Below are 23,965 nucleotides of genomic sequence, written 5' to 3'. Positions count from 1 at the left end.
AAGGTGCTTCAATTATCACTTCTTATCTCCTTTAGCATAGGGTCGACCGGACCATCCTCTACCAAAGGAAAGGAAATAATGCCAATTCCTTGCAGCAGACACATTAAAAGTGACGCACCATTTTCCTGTAGTGGCCAATCGTCGGTACATTGTTCAACATGGCAGACCCATGACCATAACATCCATCATCGTATAATAATGACGTAGCCTAGCGTAAGGGCAGTCAGATTGAGATAGCACCAGTGGTTGTCTTTTCCTAAGTTGTAGCGTATTCTATCCTTGACCTCATGACGTCGAGGGGAAGGAAAAGTGGTTAGGACAGGACGTCGGACTTCCTGGTTTTGTCTATTTGACCAGAGCCCCTCTCCCCAACAGGGTCACGTGTTCTCGCTGGGCTCCACGCTCTCTGCGGCGCTGGACTTTGTCATCGAGCCGGAGTTGCAGCAGGCGGAGCTGGGGGAGGAGGCCCTCCGAATGTTGGAGCTGATGCAGGCGGAGCTTCCTGATGACAGGCCACGCCCACAGGTACGCTCTTTCTAGCTCCGCCCATGTAACATTCTTCTTTGAAGGTGCCATGGCATGAAAATCTCACTTTATGAGGTCTTCTAACATAAATATGAGTTCCCCTAACCTGCCTATGGTCCCCCAGTGGCTAAAACTTGCGTTTGTTGTAAAACGAGCACTAGGTGTTCTGCTCGCCTTTGAAAAAACGGAGGCTCAAGTGTGCTGATTTGGAATGTGGTTTCATATTTTGTCACATAGCATCTTAGCTCCTCCCCTTACTCTGCCTGGCCCGCCCAGAGAATTTGGCCCGCCAATGAGACACGACCGTGCGAGCCCCACATGTGTGTGTGTGTGTGTGTGAATACACACACTGTAACGCAAGTGTGTGTTACAGCCATGGTTGAGAAGGAATTGGGGGAAAGGCACTTTTTCTTTGACTCCCTCAAGAAAATGAACCACGACATGGAGGAGAAAGGGATTGTTGGCCGCGAATGTCTCCCGCTTGAGCCCCACCTCCCGCTGCCGAGGGACCGCTGCCGAGGGACCACCACCTCGGTGCTGCAGGAGGCGGAGGTGCCTAAGCGCTGCCCAGCAACAATCCCTTTCTCCTCCTTGTCGCGGTTCAGTCTACTTCAGATTGATGTGGACGTGGAAGAACCAGGAACGTCGGAGAACCCAAAGCGGTCGTTTGAAATTCATCATATCGGCTCACACAGCTTTTGGCTGTGATAATATATATTATATGATATAGATATCTATGTATATGATATTATTTAGATATAGCGCTCCAGGACTCCCGTGTGTTCTAGAATGTTTACAGAACTCGGCTAAAGGCTGTGTGCGCCTCGCCATTGCGATACATCCACTAAACAGAGCGCATGGTACCGTGGCTGCAAGCTGCTCAGGGCCCCACCCGCCTCGCTACTCCTCATTTGCATTATAGCTACAGACACCAAAACAGCGCATTTGGGGGAAGCTCAATGTGCGACTCGCTCGGAGTGGCTGTAACTCTGCACCACGGCTGAATTTCGGGGAACGTCTTTGAATACTGTGTTAGTGGCCCACTAATACCTATATTAAAGCATCCATAAAATAGCATGTCATGGCATCTTTAAAACGAGATGGTGTACACAAATGGGGCACTGCGATCTATGGGACTGAGCAGAAGTGAATGTCTTTCAGTATTCACAAGTAAGTTAGGAGTTTGGTTTCTTGATCAAGGGCACTCCTGACAGGAGGAGCTAAGGATCAAATCAGCAACCCACCAGTTGCCACCAGACAACTTGCTCTAACTGCTTAGCTGCTCCTAGCTATTGATCTCTAGCACCACCAAGTGGAAATAAGATGTCGGGGCAACTAAGAGGGCTCTTGCAGGCAGTTTAGAATTAGTTTGCTTACTTGTTGTCTTTTTTCATGTTGTTTTTAATCTAAACAGTTTGGGGAATAGAGTATGTGATTGAACATAAAACAAAATGTGTTTGGCTGCACAATGGCATAATGTAAACATGGTCTTGGTCCAACAATGGTCCCTTGGTTTTAAAATGGGCTTTTTGGACTGACAACAAAGGAGGTTGATTTAAAGGATGTGGTTAATCCTCTTAATGTAGGCAGCAGACGGGGCCTCAAGAGAAGTGACGATCATATGCAAAGCATTGTTTTATTCTCCTCTAAAATAGTTTTGTATAGCCTGGCAGTTTTTTCCCCCAAAGTGCTTAGAGAATACCACTAATGAGACACATTTTCTCATTTACACTTTGATTTTTGCAGCATTCAGCAAGAAAACCAGTGTTTTATTATTTGAGTTGTCCCATAATCAGCCGAATTAAGATGTTGCCTCTGTTTGTGTTCTCCCCCTACAGGACATCCTGGCCCAGGCCGAGCAGAAGTTGGCCCCCAACTCCTCCTCCGCTGTGTGTCGCAAGCTGTCCTCTGTGGGACGCCGCGTCCTCTCCTTAGAGTCTGTGTCCAACTTCAACGGTCAGCCCACGGAACTTACACACCACGTTACCATGGTGACCGCTGCTGTGCAGTTGTAGAGCCTTCATGACTGTGTTTGTGTGTGCGCGTGTGTGTGTGTGTCTGTGTTTGTGTGTGTGGCTCGTGTGTGTATGGATGTGTGTGTGTGTGTGTGTGTTTGTCTGTGTGTGTGTGTGTGTGTGTGTGTGTGTGGGTCGTGTGTGTGTGTGTGTGTATGTGTGTGTGTGTGTGTGTGAGTGTGTGTGTGTGAGTGTGTGTGTGTGTGTGTGTGTGTGTGTGTGTGTGTGTGTGCGCCGCTACAGGTGCCAGCGACGACTCCTGGGAGGCGCGGTGGCAGCACGCCGAGACCAGAAGTCCGTTCAAGAGCCCCGTCTCCGAGGGCGACAGCGACGTCAACAACGCAGCGGACGGCGTCAGCCGCTCGCCGTCGTCGTCATGGCGGCGGCGGCGGGCGTGCGAAGACCCCTGGGACCCGTACCTCTGGGCGGCCGACATGGAGGACGACAGCGCCCCGATGGCCCGGTGGTCCGGGCCCCCGCCGCCGCAGGGGCGCTCCAGCCGGGGGGTCCTGAACCGGTCCTGCTCCGTGCCGGACTCCAACAATCCCCCGTCCTCGCTGGCGCCGGCCGCCCACGGGGACATCAGCGTGCCCGTGTCGGACCTGACGGAGATCGGGCCGGACGAGGACGAGCCCCCGGGGCGCGGGACGGCCTGGAGCGGTGCGGCCCGCCGCCGGAGGCCGCTGGACCGGGGCCAGTCCTGCGAGTGCTACCCCATGTCCTGGGAGTACGCAGAGGACCCCTCGACGGACTGGCGCCCGCCGCCAGAGGACAGCGAGAAGGGCGCCGGGGAGTGTACGTGTCGTAGCGACGCGCCGATGGCTAACGGCGGTGGGGGCGAGGGGAAGCGCGACCGTGGGGACGAGGGGTCACCCGTGCCGGGTCGCAGGGCGGAACGCAGCCCCGGTGATGACGACGACGACGGAGGATCGCTGGGGCGCCTTCTCTACGCTCCTAACAACCACATGACCAAGAGCATGCTGTGTCTGAATGAGGAAACCCAAGATGAGGTCCGACAGATTCCTGTTTTCTTAGCCCAAAGTTTAGGTTTACAGTTCGGTTTTTCTGAAGATCTCATATCAGTGTCCTGTTTTTTTATTGTTGCACGGTAGATAGAAGAGCGGATTCACAATCTTAGCATGAAATAGATTCAATTTTATTTTGAACTCATTTGTTTTCTGTGTTTTTCTTGCATTTCTTTTGTTTGTGTGCTTGTGTTTCCCCACCAGTGGATCTCTCTGAGGGAGCTGCTACCTCGCTGTGGACGCAGGCTCAGGGTCAATGAGCTGTGGGCTCTGTGCTACACCTGCCTGGCCACGCTCCAGACCTACATCGACTTCCCAGGTGACATCAAACACCACAGCAACACTATTTTAAAATGCAAATGTCTGTATTTATTAGGATTTCCATATTTTTATTTCATTAGGTAGTTGCCTCTGTTTTTATTATTCCCCTGCTGCCGCACTGTAGACGGACGCTCAGGGTCAATGAGCCTGCATTTATTTATTTCATTTACATTATTATTTGCATGCTTCCACGTCTTTGTTATTGGTTCATTAGAGAGATGATGAACAAATTGCCCATGATTAAATAATGATTACATAAATCATGTTCACTCTCTATATCAGCATACTTATGTCTGGACACAGTTTACGTGGGCTGTGAGGGAGAAGTGCTGTTCTTAAAGCCCAAAAACGTTGGTAAGTGTTTTTCTCTCTAACATATCATGACTTTTGCCCTGATTTTGCTCAGATTGTCTTAATATATATTGATTTGTGTCTTCATGGTAAATCGATGATTCATCAGCCGTTTCAATGAAGATTGATCCTGTAGTGTGTTGGTGGACCATACTACCTCTCTGCCAACTGGCATCCAGTCTGTGATCCATTCAGTCCTTTTACCTCTCAACCCAATCCCGTCGGCTCATCACAACCTCATCAGCAATGCTTCACTCTGTTAAATTACCTACACTGTCATTAAATCTCGTTTTTTGGCTGCAACCTTACAAACCTAATAAAAAAAAGTAAATCACTGATAATTTAGTGTTACTTTCTTCCAGGTTCCTGTGATGCGTTTTATCTCGCCCCAGAATTTCAAGACCACGGGATCATGACTGAGAAGGCATGTCGTTTCCTCCGGCCTATACTACTCTCCTCTTTCAGCATTCAGCCTTTTCCCAGCTTAAGGACATTGGTGATCATGCTCTGTTCTCCTGATCTCTCCGTGGCGGCTCAGGCCTGTGTCTACGGGGTGGCGGCTATTCTGTGGGCCACCGCCAAGTTCAGCCTGTCGGCCAATCAGAAGCTGGCGATGCCTCGCCAGCTGAAGAGACTGCTGATGGAGATGGCCAGGAGGACCCCCATTGAGAGGCCTTCCATTGTCATGGCTAAAAAGGTGCGGCGGTCCTCCTCCAGCAGCAGGCTCAAACGCCGCTCATTCACATGTTTTACATTTAACAACACGGAACAACACATCTCACAACACACATTTGAAATCGGTCATTATTTTCAAATTGGCTTTATATGTATTGCATAAGTTGATAAGTGCAGGGCTGATAGTTGTGTTAAATCCCTTACTTATATGGTAATGTAGAGTGTATTAATAGTATAGATATATAGTAGTTGTATATATTAATATAAATACACTAGTGGAGGAAATCAGGGACTTAACATGTGCTCCATCTCAGATTGTAAGGCGAAATTAAAAACATTTGCATAAATCTGCACCCTATGATCTATTTTAGAGATGTGCAACACTTGAGTGTTGAATGTACCCCAGCTCTGGCAGCCCCTTCACACTGGCTCAATTAGATAAACATGTCATTTGGTGGTTGAAGAAAAACTCAAGGATGTAAATACATTTGTTTTTCTATAAATATATAGACGTTATGTAACTCAACTGTTTCGTAACCTTCCCCCAGAGCTGTCGTGACTACTTATCACGCCAAGGGACCACTGCTGAAACAGTGTGGACCAAGCTGATTGACGCAACTCAACAGGTACACTTCCAAGCTTCTTTAGTATCATTCATTTGTTTAATATTCATCCATCCCTGGTTCATCTAATCCATCTTAATTGAAGTACTATATGTATATTTTACCTTTTTTATTTATTATTATTATTATTATTGCTATTATTATTATTACTATTATTAATAATATTATTAATAATATTATTATCTTTTGTGTTTAACCTTTCCAATAAATGGCACTAGTGTTCTAACATATTTTGTAATTATCAGAGCAGGAAAAGAGTCAGAGTTCAGAATAGTTTCGTGTAAGCTGAATAGTAAAATTCCATGTACTCTACTTGAGGTCTACTGGTTTTGGGTCCTTATTTATATATGTATTATTTATTTAACTACTCCGCAACACTATCAAAGTGTCCGAATGTCAGTGCTTGTTTTCTGGTTCAGCAACACCTCAAGTCAACTGCCCCAGAGAGTCACATCAAAGTGGAGGCCAGTCCCACGTCACCTGAGCACTCACCAGCACACATCACCAGTGGTAAGATCCCTCCCTCTCCTCCACTTACCGACGTTTACCATCATCCAATCCTTGAAATGCCTTTGAACACACTCAGTGTTCAAACAATCAGGAGTTTCCCTAAAGAACAAGGCCACAGTCATCCGTTTGGTATCCTGTGGAGATTGCCCACGTTCACTTTAAAACAACACAACCATGTTTTGTGTTTCGCTCTCCTGCTCGCCATTATAGTAAATCTAGAGAATGACAGATGGACAGTGTTGACATCGTTTTCCCTTGAAAGTCATTAAAACAACTCACTGAGCTGTCTCATTGAGTTGGCCAGCGGAACCCCTCGCTACAGTGCTACAGTGCTATTAAGTTACTGTCGCATTATAGGGTGAAGTGTGCTAGGAGGATGCACCGCACATTCACTGGTTTATTGTGGACGTTGCCTGCCTAGCATCTAACTTCCCTGAAACTATGCCTGACATGATCCATTCAAGACATATTTTCTTCTTCTTCTTCTTCTTCTTCTTCTTCTTCTTCTTCTTCTTCTTCTTCTTCTTCTTCTTCTTCTTCTTCTTCTTCTTCTTCTTCTTCAATGTTTCTTTAGGGGCTGTGTTGCCAAATATCAAAACAGACGTTCATAGGCCTTGTTCTTTAAAAGGAAAACCCTAAACATTTGTGTCTCATAAGCATGATTTAAGTGTTGTTCATGAATGAAACAGTGCTTTAAATGTTTTCTCGTGCATGATGCATGAGACTACACGGTGGACGTTGTGAGTGGCATGGCTGTAACTGTGCGTAGGCTTTGTGCCACTGGCCACTGAGAGCCGACTGGCTCCTGTACATGGCCCTGTTCCCCACAGCTACCCAACCAGCATGCTGCAACTCCAACTCCCAGAGGCCTTCACTTCTAGCGCAACACACTTCAGCCCCATCATCCTGACCCAGGAAGAACGCTCAGAGGAGGAGGGGACCTCAAAGCCTGGAGCTGCTATGGACGGGTAGGGGGGTATTAATACTATTTTGAGAAGAAACTGTAGAACTGTATTCTGTACATACAAATACGTGACAATCAAAGTCTGCTTGATAATGTGATGTTTTTGGTCTTGACAGAACTGTGGACTTGGCTAGTTGGGTGGTCCCTCAACCAAAGCAGGAAGGAGGCTTTGTTTTCACCTCACGCCGTGACAACTCATCGCTTACGCAAACCTTTGTGACGCATCTCGACGTTGCCGTTGTGCCTGATGGACACGCTGATGGAACAGCCAGGATGATAAGCCGGGGACAGTCCTCCAGCCAAGGCCCACTTTTAAACCCTATCTCTGCTCGCTCTGATACCTCCCAGCACAGAACAATAGTCTCACTTCCTGTCGCCTCTGCTTCTGCTCACCTCAACCGCTTTAAGAATTACCTGCTATGTCAGGATCTCACCAACGGACATCTAACACTGGTACCCGTCAGGTACCCGACTCCAGCGTCAAACACAACCCAATCCACCGAGTTGTATCTGGGCTCAACCCGGGAACAACAAACCATCTATTCCAAATCCACCAAGTCTCAGTCAGTCAATGGTTTGACTGGTTCTGTTGGTCTACAACCACAAAGCTGCCTCCCTGACTTCCAGAATTTGGGTCCTTCTGATGGACAAAGGGAGCACGCTGGATCCGGAAGCCAGGACAGCGATGGGTGTCTGGGGGATCCACCTGGGTCATTGGGCCCCCTGGTTTGGTCCGCCAAGGAGGTGGATGGAGAACCACCAGAGCTTGGCCGCTACCTTCACCCTGCCCTGCGAGAGGTGATAGACCTGCTGAAGGGAGAGTCTGACCACGAGGGCTGCATGGAGAACAGCCAAGAGGGGTTGGCCATGGGCATAGGTAACTTTAGGGCAATTATGTCCCTTTTATGTTACATATTCATAATGTGTTTCTAGTGTGTCGCTAAAGGAATCTGTTTAGGATTTGATCAAATCTGAAATCTGTTTACAATTAACCATTTTTATCCTGTTTTTATTCAGAACTACTATACCTGACAGATATTATTAACACAATTGTGGCTTCCTGAAGCTGCCTTATTAGCTGATTTTATGGCTCGAATATTTATTTGTTTCTGTTCCTACCTTGGAGGGGAGTACATCTTCTCCTTGAAGGACCTGCAGTACCAGTCCTTTGCCACTCTGGTCAGAGAAAGGTTCAGCGATCTATACTGGGAAGAAGACTTGCTAGGGCTTTTACACTGCTTAGTGAGCTCCAGCCCAGCAAAACTGTGAGTACAACTCAATCTGTCTATTTTTCTAAAAGAAAATACACTGACAATGAAGGGCTGGTTTGTATCTTGTATTTCATTTTAATTACAGGCTTATCCATTAGCGTTGGATACTTTGGTTATTTTGTATACATTTGTTGCTATTATTATGTGTACTATTTATCTAATGCATAAGGTATGTAATAATACATAATGTATGTAACCCTACATTAGAAGCTCATCATTTAAAGAGAGATGAACGTACAAAATGTGTCTCATTTATCTGTAACAATTACTGATCCTATAGTGATTGGATGTGACCATGGTACACACACACACACACACACACACACACACACACACACACGCACACACACACACACACACACACACACACACACACACACACACACACACACACACACACACACACACACACACACACACACACACACACACACACAATTTGTCCAAGGTATGGATGGTAGTCATGGAGCCAAAACTTGACCCCAAGGTCTCCTCAAAATAAGCTAAAATGTCTGATTGTCTTAATTTACGTTAGGAAAGGTAGCCCTTCCTCCTCCCACCTCACACACACACACGTCATATGTGCACCATTAAAATCAGCATTCAGGTGCCACGCACTTCAATACCAACTAAAGTAGAAGCGGTTCCCATGGTTACAGCATTCTTGCTTTGTGGAAGGCGTGAACGGGTTTGAGGAGAGGTGCAAAGGGCACATGTGAGGCCCTCCCAACATTATCATCGAGATGAAGGCTTACGTATGTATGAAGGGATACATAAGTGCAGCACAGAGAGAGAGAGAGACCGATAGAGAGGGGTGGGGGAGGGTTACATAAGACAGAGAACCACAACAGCAGGATACGAGAACATGCGCTTTTAAAACCCCGCGGACGCTTTGGGACGCGCCGTCGAGACGCCTTCATCCATCCACCGAGACGAACAAGACACTTCTATCATGGCTGGTTTGCTTTTCCTTCTTCTCCGTCTACTTGTCCTGCGCTGCTTGGTCTTGAAACATGACAGTAGCTCCCAGAGAGAGGTTCTGATGGACGGGCAGACTGAGAGTCTAAGGATGGCTTGAAGTGTTTGTTTAGTACTCATGCCTGCCTGGATGTCTGCCCCTAACACGGCATGACTCAACACTTCTGTCTTCTCTGCCAAACCAACAGGCTATTCTGAAGACTGTTGCTCCACTCTGAAGATCTTTCAAGTTTCGACGCCTGTCTCCCTGGTTTTGGGTGCAGAAAGAGTTCTGGACTGTTTTATAAAACAGTCTTTTATATGCCGTTTTTATTAACTGTCACGTCATTGGGCGCTTTTATGGTTATGAGTTTTTTGGTGTGTGTGTCCACTGATAGTCCTGTGTGTGTGTGTGTGTGTGTGTGTGTGTGTGTGTGTGTGTGTGTGTGTGTGTGTGTGTGTGTGTGTGTGTGTGTGTGTGTGTGTGTGTGTGTGTGTGTGTTTGGATGTGTGGATGTGGGGGTGTGTGAGTGTATTAACATATATTAACACGTGATCTTGAATGTGTTTCTCCCTCTCTCGCTCTCTCTCTCCATGTAGGGGCTCTAATGGGACTCTACCATCCGCCTCCATCTCACCCGTCAGTCCCGCCGTCCAGACAAGGGGGGCGAGAGACCCCCACCTGCGCCACTTTTTGGATCTGAACGGGAACCTTCACTTCAGCGGCCCCGCTGCTCAGGAACGATCCAGAGGAACGGGGACCACCACGTCCAGTCCTCAGGTCACCGGACCAATGTATCAAGACCTCGAAGAAACGTCAGAAGAACTTCCGGACTATACATGTTCAGGTAAGGGAATAATGCAAACTCTGTTGTATGTAATGTTAATATGTGTGTGTGATATTCTGGTTGATTGTCTGTGGATTGAGTGTGCAGCAGTGGTGTTATGACACAAGGCCGTCTCTTGCAGTTAATCTGAGCAGGGTGATTGGCAGCTGGAGGGGGTTGTAAAGATTTGTAGAACATTCAGAGGAGTCCAAGGCATGCTGGGAGGGATTCCTTCAAAAGATTCCTCTTAGTCCTGGAGTGTATTCATGGAAACTCTGAAAGGCCCACGTCAAGGACAATCTCGAATAAATACAAGTGAAAATTTCGAAAAATGACAATCATCTGAAAACAATATTTTGCTAATAGGAGCTACAGATTTTTTGCTCCCTCAGAAAATAACTTCTTGCTACTCGTTGCAACACTCTGCGTAGCAACACTCTGCTGTTTTGGAGGTACAACACCTACTGGTAGAGGTGTTGTACCTTCAAAACAGCAGGGTGTTATATATGTAAAATAGCATCCCCATCAATTTCATTTTCAACTAAAAATGTATTTTCAACATTCTTAGCATTCACCAGGGTGCAAAATATAAGTGTGTAATGTAGAAAGTAATACATTTCTCTTTTTATCACATTTTCAAACAGTAAGTACATTCTTAGGGCCTTATTTTTCCCCAATTTGTTTGTCCTTCACCATCAAGGCTGCATACCTTCCTCCTTAACTTAACCCCCATTAGAATATTTTCATTTTCTCTATATATTGTTGTTTTTTCTCCCCTCCCCTCCTCCCCATCCTCCCCTTTCTCCCCTCTCTCCCTAACCTCCCCTCTCCCCCTCTCCCCTCTATCCCCATCCTGCCTTCTCCCCTTCTCTCCCCTCTCTCCCCTCTCTCCCCATCCTCCCCTCTCTCCCCAACCTCCCCTCTCTCTCCGATCTTCCCTCTCTCCCCTCCCCCCTTCTCTCCCCTCTCTCCCCTCCTCCCCTCTCTCCCCTCTCTCCCCAACCTCCCCTCTCTCCCCAACCTCCCCTCTCTCCCCTCTCTCCCCTCCTCCCCCTCTCTCCCCTCCTCCCCCTCTCTCCCCTCTCTCCCCTCCTCCCCCTCTCTCCCCTCTCTCCCCAACCTCCCCTCTCTCCCCTCTCTCCCCAACCTCCCCTCTCTCCCCTCTCTCCCCTCCTCCCCCTTTCTCTCCTCTCTCCCCTCCTCCCCCTCTCTCCCCTCTCTCCCCTCCTCCCCCTCTCTCCCCTCTCTCCCCTCCCCCGGTCCAGAGGTGGGTGCCGGGGGCGGGCTCCCCGAGGAGATGGAGGTCACCCAGGGAGAGGAGCGTTCGGCGGGGGGCGGCCATGAAAGCCCTGCCTCTGAAGACCGCTCTCCCTCGGGGCGGCACGGGGGCGGCGGGGGCAGCGGGGGCGGCGAGGGCGGCGAGGGCGGTGGGGGCGGCGAGGGCAGCGGCAACGGGGGCAGTGGCGAGGAGCTGAGCAGCAGTCCCGGCTGCCCAGACGACATGGAGGACGACAGCGGCTCTCTGGGCTCCTCTGCCGAGCGGCGCCCGTCTCCGGGCGGAGGCTGGGACACGGGGCCGGGCCCGGACCTCGGCCCCGGGGCCGACCCGTCCTGGGCGCTGGCGTACTACGGGGAGGACTACTTCGGCACGGAGGTGGTGCGCTACGCCCAGAGCCTGGGACAGCACTCAGGGTCGGCGTGTCTGGACGTGAAAGCGCAGGTCGGTGAATCTGCACACGGCGGAGAGCAGGAGAGAGGGAGCGGGGGAGGAGGGGGGAGGATTAGTCATCACTGACCTTATCGCTCTGCTGTGGGGTTGGGTGGACTGGCTTTAGCTGGGCTTTAAAGTGCATTAAATGTAAGCCTGCAAAACCCATCAATATCAATCTCAGCTAAAATGCATTCTCAGCATTCCTAGCATTGACCAGGATGTAAAAAAGTGTGGGATGTAGAAAGTAATTTAATTTTTCACTCACATTTAGTCACATTTGAATATCAAATTTTACTGATGGATGATGGAGGTTATGAATCGAATTCACATTAGGAACTTAAATATCACATCTTGGCTTCTGCCATTTATTCGAAATTCCATAAAGATATTTAAAATGTCCACGTGCTCATAAATGCACAAATATAAAGTCGACTGAAACCACTGGTTGGAATTGGCAGTGTTAAGTTGGTCAATGTCAGACAAGCCAATTCATTTGAATATTAATCTTCTACTCTGCCCTTTGCCTTCCATTTATATCTAGATTTAACCGTTATATACATTATATATGTATCTCTTTTAAAAGTAGGTCAACTATCACGCTACGGGCTAAATAGGAAGATTGAGGGGAAACTTACTTTACTTTGCAGGGTAATTGCTGCATTATTTTCCTGAATATTAATACGTTGAATTAACCCCGTCGGCAGGAGAGGTTATTACCATTCGCAAAAGAATACTAATGAACTCTTCCTGTGCGTAAGTGCTTTGAAGCACACTGCTAAAGGCGGTGATGGGCTCTTTCCCACCACTTATCCAGCGGCCAGCGGGAAAATAACCCTGAGCACAATGCCTCTGTATCCGATGAACTATATTGTTTGATCGGGTCCTAGTAAAGCAGGATTAGCAGGAGCAGTTAGCTTGTTTCAGGCTGTTGCTACAGTTGGTCTGAACGCCAGTATGAGCTTACCTATGTTGGTGTTACTCTATACAGGAGTCTTAAGGCCAGTATGACCTTACCTGTAGTGGTGGTGTTACTCTATACAGGAGTCTTAAGGCCAGTATGACCTTACCTGTAGTGGTGGTGTTACTCTATACAGGAGTCTTAAGGCCAGTATGACCTTACCTGTAGTGGTGGTGTTACTCTATAGAGGAGCTGGTCTTGAAGCCATTAGGGACACCGGCCCAGGGTGATAGGTTACACAATTAAGAAAAAACACAACGGTGGGCCTCTTCATCACTAATTAATATATTATAATAATTCAATATGTAATTTCTTTTTTTTTTTTCTTTTTTTTTAAACCTTAATTTTTTGGTGCCCCCCCCCAGGTAGGCGGTGCCCTACGCACTCTGCGTACTCTGCGTAGAGGGAGCGGCGGGCCTGCTTGTGGTGGTGTTAACCTATAAAGGAGCTGGTTTTATGGCCAGTATAACCTGTCCTGTGGTGGGGGTGTTACAGGAGCTGCAGCAGCAGTTGGTCATTGAGAATAGACATCTGAAGAAAACCAGGAACTTCTACCAGAAGCTCCTGCAACAAGACCGGAAAAAGAAAGGTACTCACTATTTCTTTTTTTAGCGTTTATTTTCAAGGTACTTTCACGGTAGGCGCAAACAAGAGATGTATATCTGGAAGGACAGAATGACTGATATGTTCTCACCTGTTAAAGGTTCGGAGTCCAAACTGATGCTGGGTAGAGTGAGCACCCAGCTTGAAGAACTCAGATCCAAAGTGGAGTTCCTATATTCTGTGAAGAAATATCTAAAGGTACTTAAATACCATCAGCTTTTTGTTTCTATTATACTGTCAGTATTTTCCTTTTCTATTTTCTATGGTATGACAACTTGTGGTTATCAAAGTGATAATAATAATCACCACATCATCATTGTCATCATCATCATCATCATCATCATCATCATCATCATCATCATCATCATCACGATCATCACCATAATCACCACCACCTTCAAAATCATCACACCATCATCATCATCATCATCATCATCATCATCATCATCATCATCATCATCACCATCCCCATCCCCATCCCCATCATCATCCTCACCTTCAACACCATCATCGTCAACATCATTATCATCATCCTCACCTCCGTGTTGTTGTCCTTCCTCCTGCAGGTGCTGCAGGTGGACCAGTGGGGCCTGGAGGTGGCTCTGCTGCCAGCGCTGGCTGACCACCACCTCGGCGCCTTGGAGCGGCCTGACCCCGGCGACCCGGCGGTCCTCAGCTTCGGGCCGCAGACGGGCCGGGGCCGGAGCACTCTGCAGGCCGGCTCCCCCAAGGGGCTCATGGCCCACCTCTATGCTCGGTACTGACCGCCACGATCCACCACACAGACGACATATCCTGAGTTAACATCGTGGTCCAACCCTCTGGGACCAGAGTGTCACAAACGGTCATTTATATCATTATTATGAGTTTTATTAATAGAAGTAATATTGATTATATCAGTATCTCATCTATAACCAGCTATAGTTACAGCTGGTTACCGGTCAAGTCACGCATCACCTACAAAATCCTCCTGCTCTCCTACCAATCTCTCCATGGACTCTCTGCCCAATACCTCACAGATCTCCTCCACCCCTACACTCAGTCACGCTCCCTGCGGTCCTCTGACAAGGACCTGCTGGCAATCCCCCGAACCAGATTGCAGACCTTTGGGGACAGCCAGGGCACTCTCTGCCAACGCTCCCACACTCTGGAAAATCCTACCACTCCACATCCACTCTGCCCCATCCCTGCCCCAGTTCAAAAAGCACCACAAAACATTCATTTTCAACAAGTCCTTTGCCACCTACCCCCCCCCCCCCCTCCTTTTTTCCCCCTCCCCTTTTAGTTAAGCGACCTTGGGTACTATGAAAGGTGCTATAGAAATCTAATTTATTATTATTATTATTTCTATCATATCGGTATGTTTCATTATTTTAGACATAGCAAATTGCATCCATGTTTTATTCTGCTGTTTGCTGCAGCATTCGTTGCAAGCCCCAGGGTTTCTAACGTACTTTCTCTTTACAGTAGAACATGGTTAAATGATGAAACGTGGCTTATTTGGGTTCCGCCTGACTGGCTTGTTGCTTGCAGAGACGCGGCCCTGAACGGCTACATCCAGCAGCTCCTCTACACCTACCGCTACTTCTGCACCAGCGAGCAGCTCCTCCGGTTCCTCATGGACCGCTTCATCGCCGCCGCGAGGTACTGATGAAGCTACCGCCTAATCAATACTTGATCAACTACAGCCACCCTCTTCCAATGCTACTGCCCCTGCAAAAGGCCAGCAACTTGTATTTATTGAAATATGGATTTGTTTGGTTATTAAATACTCATTAATACTCATTTACTTTTGGAGCTGGGCATTGGCATACATGTGTCCCCTTGAAACAACATTCATGAGAGGCATAAGGTACAACGAATATCACGGGGAAATGGATTCACTGCCTGTTACTGCGGATAAAAAAACAGGTGTGTCTATTACGGCAGCGTAAATATCCAATGGAGAAGGGCAAACGATTTTCGTACGAATCTCGTTTTGTATTCATCATGTGGCTGAACTCCTTGAACCTCATCAAATATTTAGCAGTGTTGAAAATTTAAAATAGATAATACATTACTTTTTCAGAGGCTATTCCTTCAGTTCCTCTCAAAGCAGTTAACATAGAGCCTATCCATCCCTTTAAGTTAATGAAGGAAAAACAAATTTTGCTAGATGCTGATTCATTCATTTCCTGTATCTCTCTGTGTCCGAAGAGGCCCAGACATATCAGGGAGCAACATGAAGGTCCTCCACCGGACCCTGGACCTGTTGGAGGCCTGGCTCATAGACTGCAAACTGGTGGACTGGACCCTGAGCTCTAGCATTCTGACAACACTGGAGAACTTCCTCAATGCTGAGGTGATTGTTAAGCTCATTATCAATCAGAAGGTACAGGCTTTAAAATAGCTTTGAATGTACATCAATTCATTGTGATGGAAGGCCTAGTTTGGGGACATTTGTTTGGAATATGTTCCGCCTCCACTCACACAGCCTAATCGTTGTGACTCCACAAGGTGGTTCCTGTGGACAGCAGAGGGGAGACCTTATTGGCAACCCTCCACAGCCCCCCAAGGAAGCGGCGGAGCCAAGGAAGTGATAGTCCAATCAGCCCTGACCAAGATAATGACTCGTTCTCGATGCACTCATCATTTGAGGATGCAGAGAAAAGGGTCAGTTTTATTTCTTCGTGGAAACTTAAACATATCTTTGTTTCAAACTATGTTCCCTACTAGCAGCAACTTACCTTCATAACATTCAAAATGGACATACACATGACATATCTACATATTCGGTAAACACATGCTTGAAAAACAAAGTTAACTGCTGTACTTCATTACGTGACTCTTATTCTCTTTTAATATTTAACCATTTCAAGTGTGACCGAGCATCTAACATCAGAAACAGCACCATCTCAGATGAGACATGTTTTATTGCAATCTCTTACATTAACAATTAGTGCATTTAGCAGACACTTTTATCTAAAGCATCAAACAATATGTACATTTGTCCGAAGAAATAGAAACAATATATATCTTGCTAAAAATAGTGGCAGCGGAAATCTCAGGCACTGAGTTGGTTGTTTCTTAACATTTATTTCAAGGAGACATATTATGGTGTTTCCCAACAAGTAAACATAGTATATGTGTTCCGGAAAACATGTTTTTGAAGCTTTTTGTTGGAAATAGCTTTTAGGAAGGAATATCTCAACTACCTCTGTTTCAGTCCCTTCAGAATGCGCTGTTTCTGGTGTCTCTAGCTTTAATGCAAATGAGCTGCTGCCCATTGACCAATGAGCTGTCAGAGTGAACCACAGCATGAAGGAGAAGTGATTGTTTCCGTTTGCGGACTGCTGGAGCTCTATATCTATCTATTATAATATCATAAAATAATACTAATATATAATTTATAGGTATTTATATAATATTATATTTTATATCACGGCCAAAAGCTATGTGCGCCTCGGATGTTATTGTGATTCATAAAGACTGCGTCTGACGTCTCTGGTACTTCCACAACAAGTAAAGACTCGTAGTGGGTGTTATCTCTGCCATGGTTGAGAAGAATTGGGGGCAAGGAACTTTGGCCTTGACTCTCTGAAGTCCATATTGTACCGCGACATGGAGGAGAAAGGGATTGTACTCCCGGAGCTGAGCTGCCGAGCTCCCCCCGCCGGCATATCCCTGCTTCTGAAATGCTGGTCCTCAAAATCTTAGCAATGCTCTGATTGGAGGGGGTTGGGGAAGTGGGAGATAATATTAAAATGTGCCCCTTTCCTATATAGGAGGGCGCGCCGAAACTGACTTGCTCGTTTGCATATCTCACTCAAAAAGATCATGCATAGACTTTTTTCAAAGCTTGTATGCGTGTGGGAGCCCCAGAGACCCTAAACAACACCCCAAATCCCAGGAAAAGTGTTGTTTTCATAAAATGTCCCCTTTAAGTACGGTTATGTCGCTGGTCTGAGTGTACAGTGTCGTTTCACATTTGACGTGTGTGTACTCCTGCATAGAGTCGGTCTCGACCCAGTGTTCCTGTGTATGTCCCTCTTCAGCACTGTACCTGGAGGATCTCCAGGGTGGTGGAGCCCCAGGAGAAGGCCTTCTGCATCGCGGCCGTCCTGCCCATGCCCAGCTACGGGTCCCTGCTCAGCAGCGACCCCTCCTCTGGCTTCCCGCGGAGCCAGGAGCTGCCCTTCAGCTTGAGCCCCTGCAGCGCCCAGAGCACAGCCCAGCAGCTCACCCTGCTGCAGCAGGTACAGAGTAGAGCCGTCTGGGCGGAAACACCAGGACAATCTTAAGGTCTCATTCGGCTCGGCGCCAAAGTCTGGGTGGGATCGAAACGTTGACGTAAACACGTTGTTATGGGTGAAGATAAACATCTGGGGAGCAATGTACAGTAAGCATGGATTCAACTGTTGAATGAACGTTTGGATGTGCATGCATATCTGCTACTGCCGCACCTGCACGCACGCACGCACACACACACACACACACACACACACACACGCACGCACACACACACACGCACGCACACAAGACACACACACACACACACACACACACACACACACATGTATTTACCCATGGACGATCAAACACACTTGTCTTGTTATTCCCACTATTGGCCACCAGAGGGAGACGTGCATCTATGCATCTCTGGATTTGGTTGATACTGGCTTCCATGGTAACACATTTGTGACAGCAACGCACTTTTTTTTTATTTTGTGCAGGAGGTTTTCCTTGGCTGTCATCCGGTTCACTTCCTTAACTCCAGAGCAAAAGGGGTCAGGGATTATGCTTTGAGTCCCAACAAGTAAGAACAGCACACAGCCAAAACATCGACATTTCCGATCGATATTGATTTTATATATATTATTGTAGGTTGTTGTTCATCTCCTTTAAGTTTTTTCTTAAAAGTCCTTTGAGTATTTAATTAACTGTGCTTGACTCATTTGAATCGCTAATGTTCTGGCATATAATGTAGATTTAGATGATCAGTTGCTGGGCAGAACCTCAATAACATTATTATCGATATTATATTCATAGCACATAATTTGTAATGACAAAATGGTTCATAATTCTGTCTAATGTAATCTTGTTATTGCATCAATTGGCTGTAATGCCAACTTGACCAATGATAGGAGACATTGAATGGATGGGTTATCACATCCTAATCAAAGACAAAATTGAATAAAATAAAAACATCAAGATTATAAATGTATTATCTCCAAATTGGCCTGCTCATCTGAAATGAACAGGGTAGTGTATAATATCCGTGGACACTTGTAAGTATTTCATTTTTGTAACGTTTTCCCTACCCAAAAGGAACGTGTGTCGCCTTGTCACACCAGCAGAGGGCAGTAGTCTATTTGCGGGTGAGGAGACCTCACCGTCAGACGGCTTCCTCCAGAGGTTGCTGGCTTATGCCGACAGTGTCTCTGACTGGATCGCTGCTGAAATAGTCAGCAGTGACTCTTTCAAGGTAAGAGATGATCCTGCAGATAAGAACCATTCTGCTGTGGGGGGGGGGGGGGGGGGGAGAGAGAGAGAGAGAGAGAGAGAGAGAGAGAGAGAGAGAGAGAGAGAGAGAGAGAGAGAGAGGGTCTGGGTTTTGATGCAAAGTTTGAATCAAAGCCGCGCAGCAGAGCCTAGTTAGTTGAGCAAAACAGCCGACGGAAAGCAAGAGTGCATATGAGAGAGAGAGAGAGAGAGAGAGAGAGAGAGAGAGAGAGAGAGAGAGAGAGAGAGAGAGAGAGAGAGAGAGAGAGAGAGAGAGAGAGAGAGAGAGAGAGAGAGAGAGAGAGAGAGAGTGCAAGGGAGAGAGAGAGAGAGAGAGAGTGCAAGGGAGAGAGAGCGCCGCACCGCTGAGCTGAGAGAGAATGTCACTCACTGTCCACTGATGTCTTACCAATCGGTTTCTCTATTGATTCACATTTAGGTATACAACACATACACTCATAGATGTGTGTATTTTAGGCCATAAAAATTACAAATATATCCAAGGACGAGTGATTTCCATCGCTTTCTGTGTTATGATGTCTGGCGCCGCTACGGATTTCTAAGTGATCTGTCAATTCTGCTACATTACCCTAGCAGTCTTACAACTGTCAACTGTTGGCAATTGCTTTATTCAGCCAGAGTGAAATACAATCTAAACAATTTACAGAATTGGAAACTGAGATGTGGAGGTGTCGACTTGTAAAGTGGATGGCCCCACTTTGAAACAATAAGGGATAGACAATCCATGTGAATAGAATAAGAGATGTTGTTAGAGTAAGTGGCTGAATGGTAAGTAATGTGCATAGTGAGTGAGTGATCCAGGGTCATGGGGGAGATATCTCACTGAAATGACACCATGCAGGAATGTGAGGGATGTTTCAATAGACAGACAAGACTCCAATCTAAAGAATGAGCCGAATGGGGGAGAGCATGAGCCTAATTATTTACCGAAACAAAAACATTGTGTTGAGCCAACGTCCTCACACCCAAGCGGCCATAATGAGATGGCCAGCTAGTGAGCTCTCACAGCCTCCTATCCCCGGGGATATCAGGCCTTTGTGCATTCCTTAAGCGTTATTGTGGTCCTGACCGCCATGCCTGGTGCTGTGGCGTGCAGGCGCAGGCGGCCGTGATGACCAAGTTCCTGCTGATCGGGAAACACTGCTACGAGTCGCGCGACTTTGCCACCGCCATGCAAGTCCTCGCCGGCCTGGAGAACGTGATTGTCAGGCAATTACCGGTAAGATCCCGGCTAATAAGCTGTTTGAGTGTGTGATAATAAGTAATTATTCATCCAGCCCTCTAGCTGAATGTTATCATCTAGCTGCTGCGTTTGGACCTGTATGGTATTTAATTACTTTAGCAAAATGAGAATGCGCATTAGCGTTGATGTATTCCAATTAGGTGGTAGAGAGTGAAGGAGAGAAAAAAATTAAAACATAATCTAACACAATCTTCCAATTAATGAGTCGATAATGTTAAATAAATACGAGTCCGAGCCTGTGTCCTGTTCCCCCTGCTGCCAGGCGTGGAAACATCTGTCCTCCAAGGTGTGTGAGGTCATGGAGGAGCTGCGAGCCGTGCAGGTCTGTATGGACAACTTCCTGTTTGTGTGTTTGCAGTTGCACTGCCAAGGATCTTATCTTTGTGCATGTGTGAGTGTTTGTGTGTGTCTTGTTTGTTTGTTGTGGGTCTTTTTGAGTGCGCGCGTGTGTGCATGAGCGTGTTTGTGAATGTGTGCCAAACAAACCACAGCAAAACCCCACCTCAGCAGTGTTTCCGCCATGACCCGCAGCATTTTGTGTGTGTTTATGGATCTGAACATCTCATCTTCACAATGAAAGACAGAAATAGCAAACATTCCCACCACTCTGAAGCTGCAAAACAACCCTTCCTTGTCAGCCTGTGTTTAGTAAAGGTAAAGAATCTGTGCTGCTTCTTGTCAATATCCTTGATCAACAGTGCCTTTATGAACCAAAACCCAGACCCAGATCCTTAAGAAAAGCCGCTTCCAGACTTCAGCATTTTTGCGTGCTGTATATGAACGTCTTTTACCCGGCCAGGTGTTCCTGAAGAGCGATGACCTGTGTCTGATGGGGGGAGAGCAGGCTCGGAGGGGAGGGACCCTGCCGTCGGCCCGCATCCTGGCCATGCACGTGCAGCAGCTGGAGATAGGAGCCTTCACCCTGGCCACTGGAGCCTACAAGTGGACCAAGCTCAGGTGAGCTAAGAGCGGGGGGGCAAACATAGCTGAGTTGGATAAGGTTAAAAATAACATTTTGGGAGCAGGAAAGGAAATCTTGTGGCTAGGGTGTTCCACTACCAGCGCAAAGGTACAGCGTTTGAACCTTAATGTCCCCAGTCTAACCTGTGGGCCTCCTTTCAGCAAGATTGCTATCACCTAAATGTTCCTCAAAGAAATGCATCTGAATTAGCCACCTTTTGGTTAAAGTGTCTGCTTAATTACAAAATAAATAGTTAACAAAACCACACAAAAGAAGAGTCTAGAATACCGTCACACTGTCAAACTCTCAACACACTAGGCATAAAAAGTGAAACGGTGCATCAAACAAGCTAATAACTAATATATCACCACAGCAAAATGCATATGACAATGTGTTGGACAGGAGACAGTGCCAGGGTCAGGGGGGTCGTTCCCACCATTCTGACCCTCACTGAGGGAGAGCCAGCCTGTATCTTGGCTCCGCCCAGGCTTCTGTCCACTGCTGGTTTCAACAGTACCCCTGTTTAACAGACAAAGCATCCAAGCCTTATCAATCCACTGCAAATAAGCTGTCCCTCCCACACACACACACACACACACACACACACACACACACACACACACACACACACACACACACACACACACACACACACACACACACACACACTACCCATTCCCCCAACCGCCTGTCAAAGTCGGCCAAGTCTCGACGTGGACACTTTCCACTGGTGCCCTTCCTTGGTTTTTTGCACCAGGCCAATATGGCCGACCAGCTGCTGGGGGTCAAGGCAAGTGGTGGTTGGACGGTAATGACACAGCTGTTGAATTTGGGTTTCCATGGCGGTGGCAGGCACTGCAGCAGATGGTGCTCATGGAATACTTGATTGGAAAGGAGACCTGAGGGCCAGTGGCAGGGAGCCACGTGCTTGTAGCCAGATGCTTGGGTCAGTGGGTGGAGCAGGGGCAAAGGTGTGCCCACGCAGCCGGTGGCTGCACAGAATACTGCCTTCCCAGGGTCTCTGAAGCCCGGGCGCATACTGCGGGCATACGCTGCTGTTGCTGCAGAGGAGGGGCGCAGTCCTCACAGCGCTGGAGAATATGGATGGTTTAGTGTAGTATAGATATTAAACTTGACTTGTCTTGTCCTGGCCTTGGCTTTGAGGTTCCACCTTGTCTGTCGTGGTTTCCTCATTATTCTGCTCTTTCTGTTCTCTTTGTGTGTTCTTTAACATACTGTGTCCTCTTGATGTCATCGCCTCATGGGTCATGGGTGACCTTTAGAGCACACAAACACAAACACACGCACGCATGCACACACAGTGTGAGTGTGCTTACACTTGCGCACACTCACACTCAAACAGGGAGCATTTGAACAAAAATCTACATGATTCATTTATAAAAACACTCACAAAGGCACATGGAGGAAAAGGGCAAAAGGGCGTACACACCACGCATTCATACCCCCACACACAACACACTCACCCCTATAATGTCTCTGCCCCCTCTCCCCTGTGCCCCCCCCCCCCCTGGGTCCCCAGGAGCATAGCCAGGGTGGTGAGCCAGGTGCAGGCCTTCCAGGAGTCGGTGTACCCCTACAGCCCCGAGCGCCAGCTGCAGGGCTACCTGCGCCGCCGCATCCAACACCTCAGTGGCTGCGACCTGCACCTCCTCGCCGCCGACAACGACGCCAACTTCCAGCAGCCCTCCGCCCAGCGGCACGTGCGCCACATCCAGGAGACGCTACGAAGGGTCCGGGGAAACTTCCAATGACCGCCCTCTTCGCCTTCTCCTCCTCCTCTTCCAGCCCCCCCCCCCCCCCCCCCCCCCCCCCCCCTTCTTTCACCGCCACCCCCCTGTGACCTCCTGTGAAGAGGCGTGTAGGCATTAATCCCATGATTTCCTTGTCGCTGTCTTCATTCTTGATACAGTTGGAGGGCATCAGTGTTTTTCCACTGTGTGAAACACATGAAAGGCAGAGTGTAGCGTTTAGAAGTGACTGCACATGCTCAGTGGGTTGTTTACCTCCTCCGGACTTGCATCCGCTTAATGTAAGTGGGTTCCTAAGAAGATATCATACGGATGGATCTTACTTGTTTTGATGTGCTTTGGCTCACCGACGGGAGTCTATGGCCCCTGAAAGAAGATGTGTTTATGTTATGTAAATTTGAGGCAACCCTTGTGAGCAGGCAAAAAGCACTGGCTGTTTTGGTCGTTTCATACATCAGCAATAAAAACGTATCTTGATCAATGCATAGCATGGCGAATAGACGTTTGGCTTCGGGCCTGTGAAACTGACAAACAGACGCACCCAAAACACAATGGGAACGCCAATAAAGCCCTCAGTGTGATCCCAAGACGGGGCATATCTGCCTGGAGACAGTCAGGACAGCCTTTTCCTGCCTCCCTTGCTACAATAAAAAGTTGTGTCTACCCATCACAATAACATTCTTAGAGATAGTTTTAAATAAGATATGGTTTGTGACAAATGTATGTGTTGTGAATAGTTTGCTATGAAATTCAAAAGCACTTTGCAACAATTAAAAACCAGCCATCACCATTGTTTAAAATGTATTCTGCTTTTGGTCCACAAACCAAATTGACTGAAATAAAAAAGTTGTCGGTGCATAAAAGTGTTAGAGGTGCATGGTTCAATATTTCAGTTTGAGCAAAGGTTATGGCTTAAATGCAAATGTGCAGGTTTAAGATAGTTATTCAATGTGGAAGAAGTGTCTATGTCCGTAAGTCTTTGCTATTTTTCTTCTTTCACCCTATTCAATGAAACAATGAACATTAACAGTCACACCAACTTTAATCGAGCCACAAATATCTTGCAAACTTTCCATTTGACCAAATAAATCTTTTTTGTGTTGACATTAAAAAATGTTCCTCTTCCACAATACCGTAGTTATGTATGCACGTGT

General features: G+C 47.3%; 1 protein-coding gene across 4 annotated transcripts in view; it reads left to right on the top strand.

Annotated features, from left to right (window-relative positions):
• Positions 1-22,863, top strand: part of kndc1 (kinase non-catalytic C-lobe domain containing 1) — a 33,037-nt gene extending 10,174 nt beyond the window's left edge. For 3 of the 4 annotated variants that reach the window (XM_030379328.1, XM_030379327.1, XM_030379330.1), the window contains 26 exons: positions 376-525; positions 2,364-2,481; positions 2,784-3,550; positions 3,770-3,884; positions 4,169-4,240; positions 4,600-4,934; positions 5,461-5,538; positions 5,955-6,045; positions 6,815-7,013; positions 7,126-7,886; positions 8,136-8,274; positions 9,838-10,085; positions 11,330-11,784; positions 13,229-13,322; positions 13,437-13,534; positions 13,903-14,093; positions 14,870-14,980; positions 15,533-15,677; positions 15,833-15,988; positions 17,371-17,571; positions 18,049-18,131; positions 18,644-18,800; positions 19,935-20,057; positions 20,344-20,403; positions 20,881-21,038; positions 22,583-22,863. In XM_030379328.1, coding sequence (XP_030235188.1) covers positions 376-525; positions 2,364-2,481; positions 2,784-3,550; positions 3,770-3,884; positions 4,169-4,240; positions 4,600-4,934; positions 5,461-5,538; positions 5,955-6,045; positions 6,815-7,013; positions 7,126-7,886; positions 8,136-8,274; positions 9,838-10,085; positions 11,330-11,784; positions 13,229-13,322; positions 13,437-13,534; positions 13,903-14,093; positions 14,870-14,980; positions 15,533-15,677; positions 15,833-15,988; positions 17,371-17,571; positions 18,049-18,131; positions 18,644-18,800; positions 19,935-20,057; positions 20,344-20,403; positions 20,881-21,038; positions 22,583-22,814 — 5,337 coding nt within the window. In that variant the 3' untranslated portion in view covers positions 22,815-22,863. The remainder of the gene's footprint in view (positions 1-375; positions 526-2,363; positions 2,482-2,783; positions 3,551-3,769; positions 3,885-4,168; positions 4,241-4,599; positions 4,935-5,460; positions 5,539-5,954; positions 6,046-6,814; positions 7,014-7,125; positions 7,887-8,135; positions 8,275-9,837; positions 10,086-11,329; positions 11,785-13,228; positions 13,323-13,436; positions 13,535-13,902; positions 14,094-14,869; positions 14,981-15,532; positions 15,678-15,832; positions 15,989-17,370; positions 17,572-18,048; positions 18,132-18,643; positions 18,801-19,934; positions 20,058-20,343; positions 20,404-20,880; positions 21,039-22,582) is intronic. The other variant, XM_030379329.1, reaches the window with a different exon arrangement.
• The last annotated feature ends 1,102 nt before the right edge of the window (positions 22,864-23,965 follow it).

The sequence above is a fragment of the Gadus morhua genome, chromosome 15 (assembly GCF_902167405.1).
Source record: "Gadus morhua chromosome 15, gadMor3.0, whole genome shotgun sequence".
Lineage (NCBI taxonomy): Eukaryota > Metazoa > Chordata > Actinopteri > Gadiformes > Gadidae > Gadus > Gadus morhua.
Note: the sequence above shows the minus strand (reverse complement) of the source record. Positions and strands in the feature narration are given on the sequence as shown.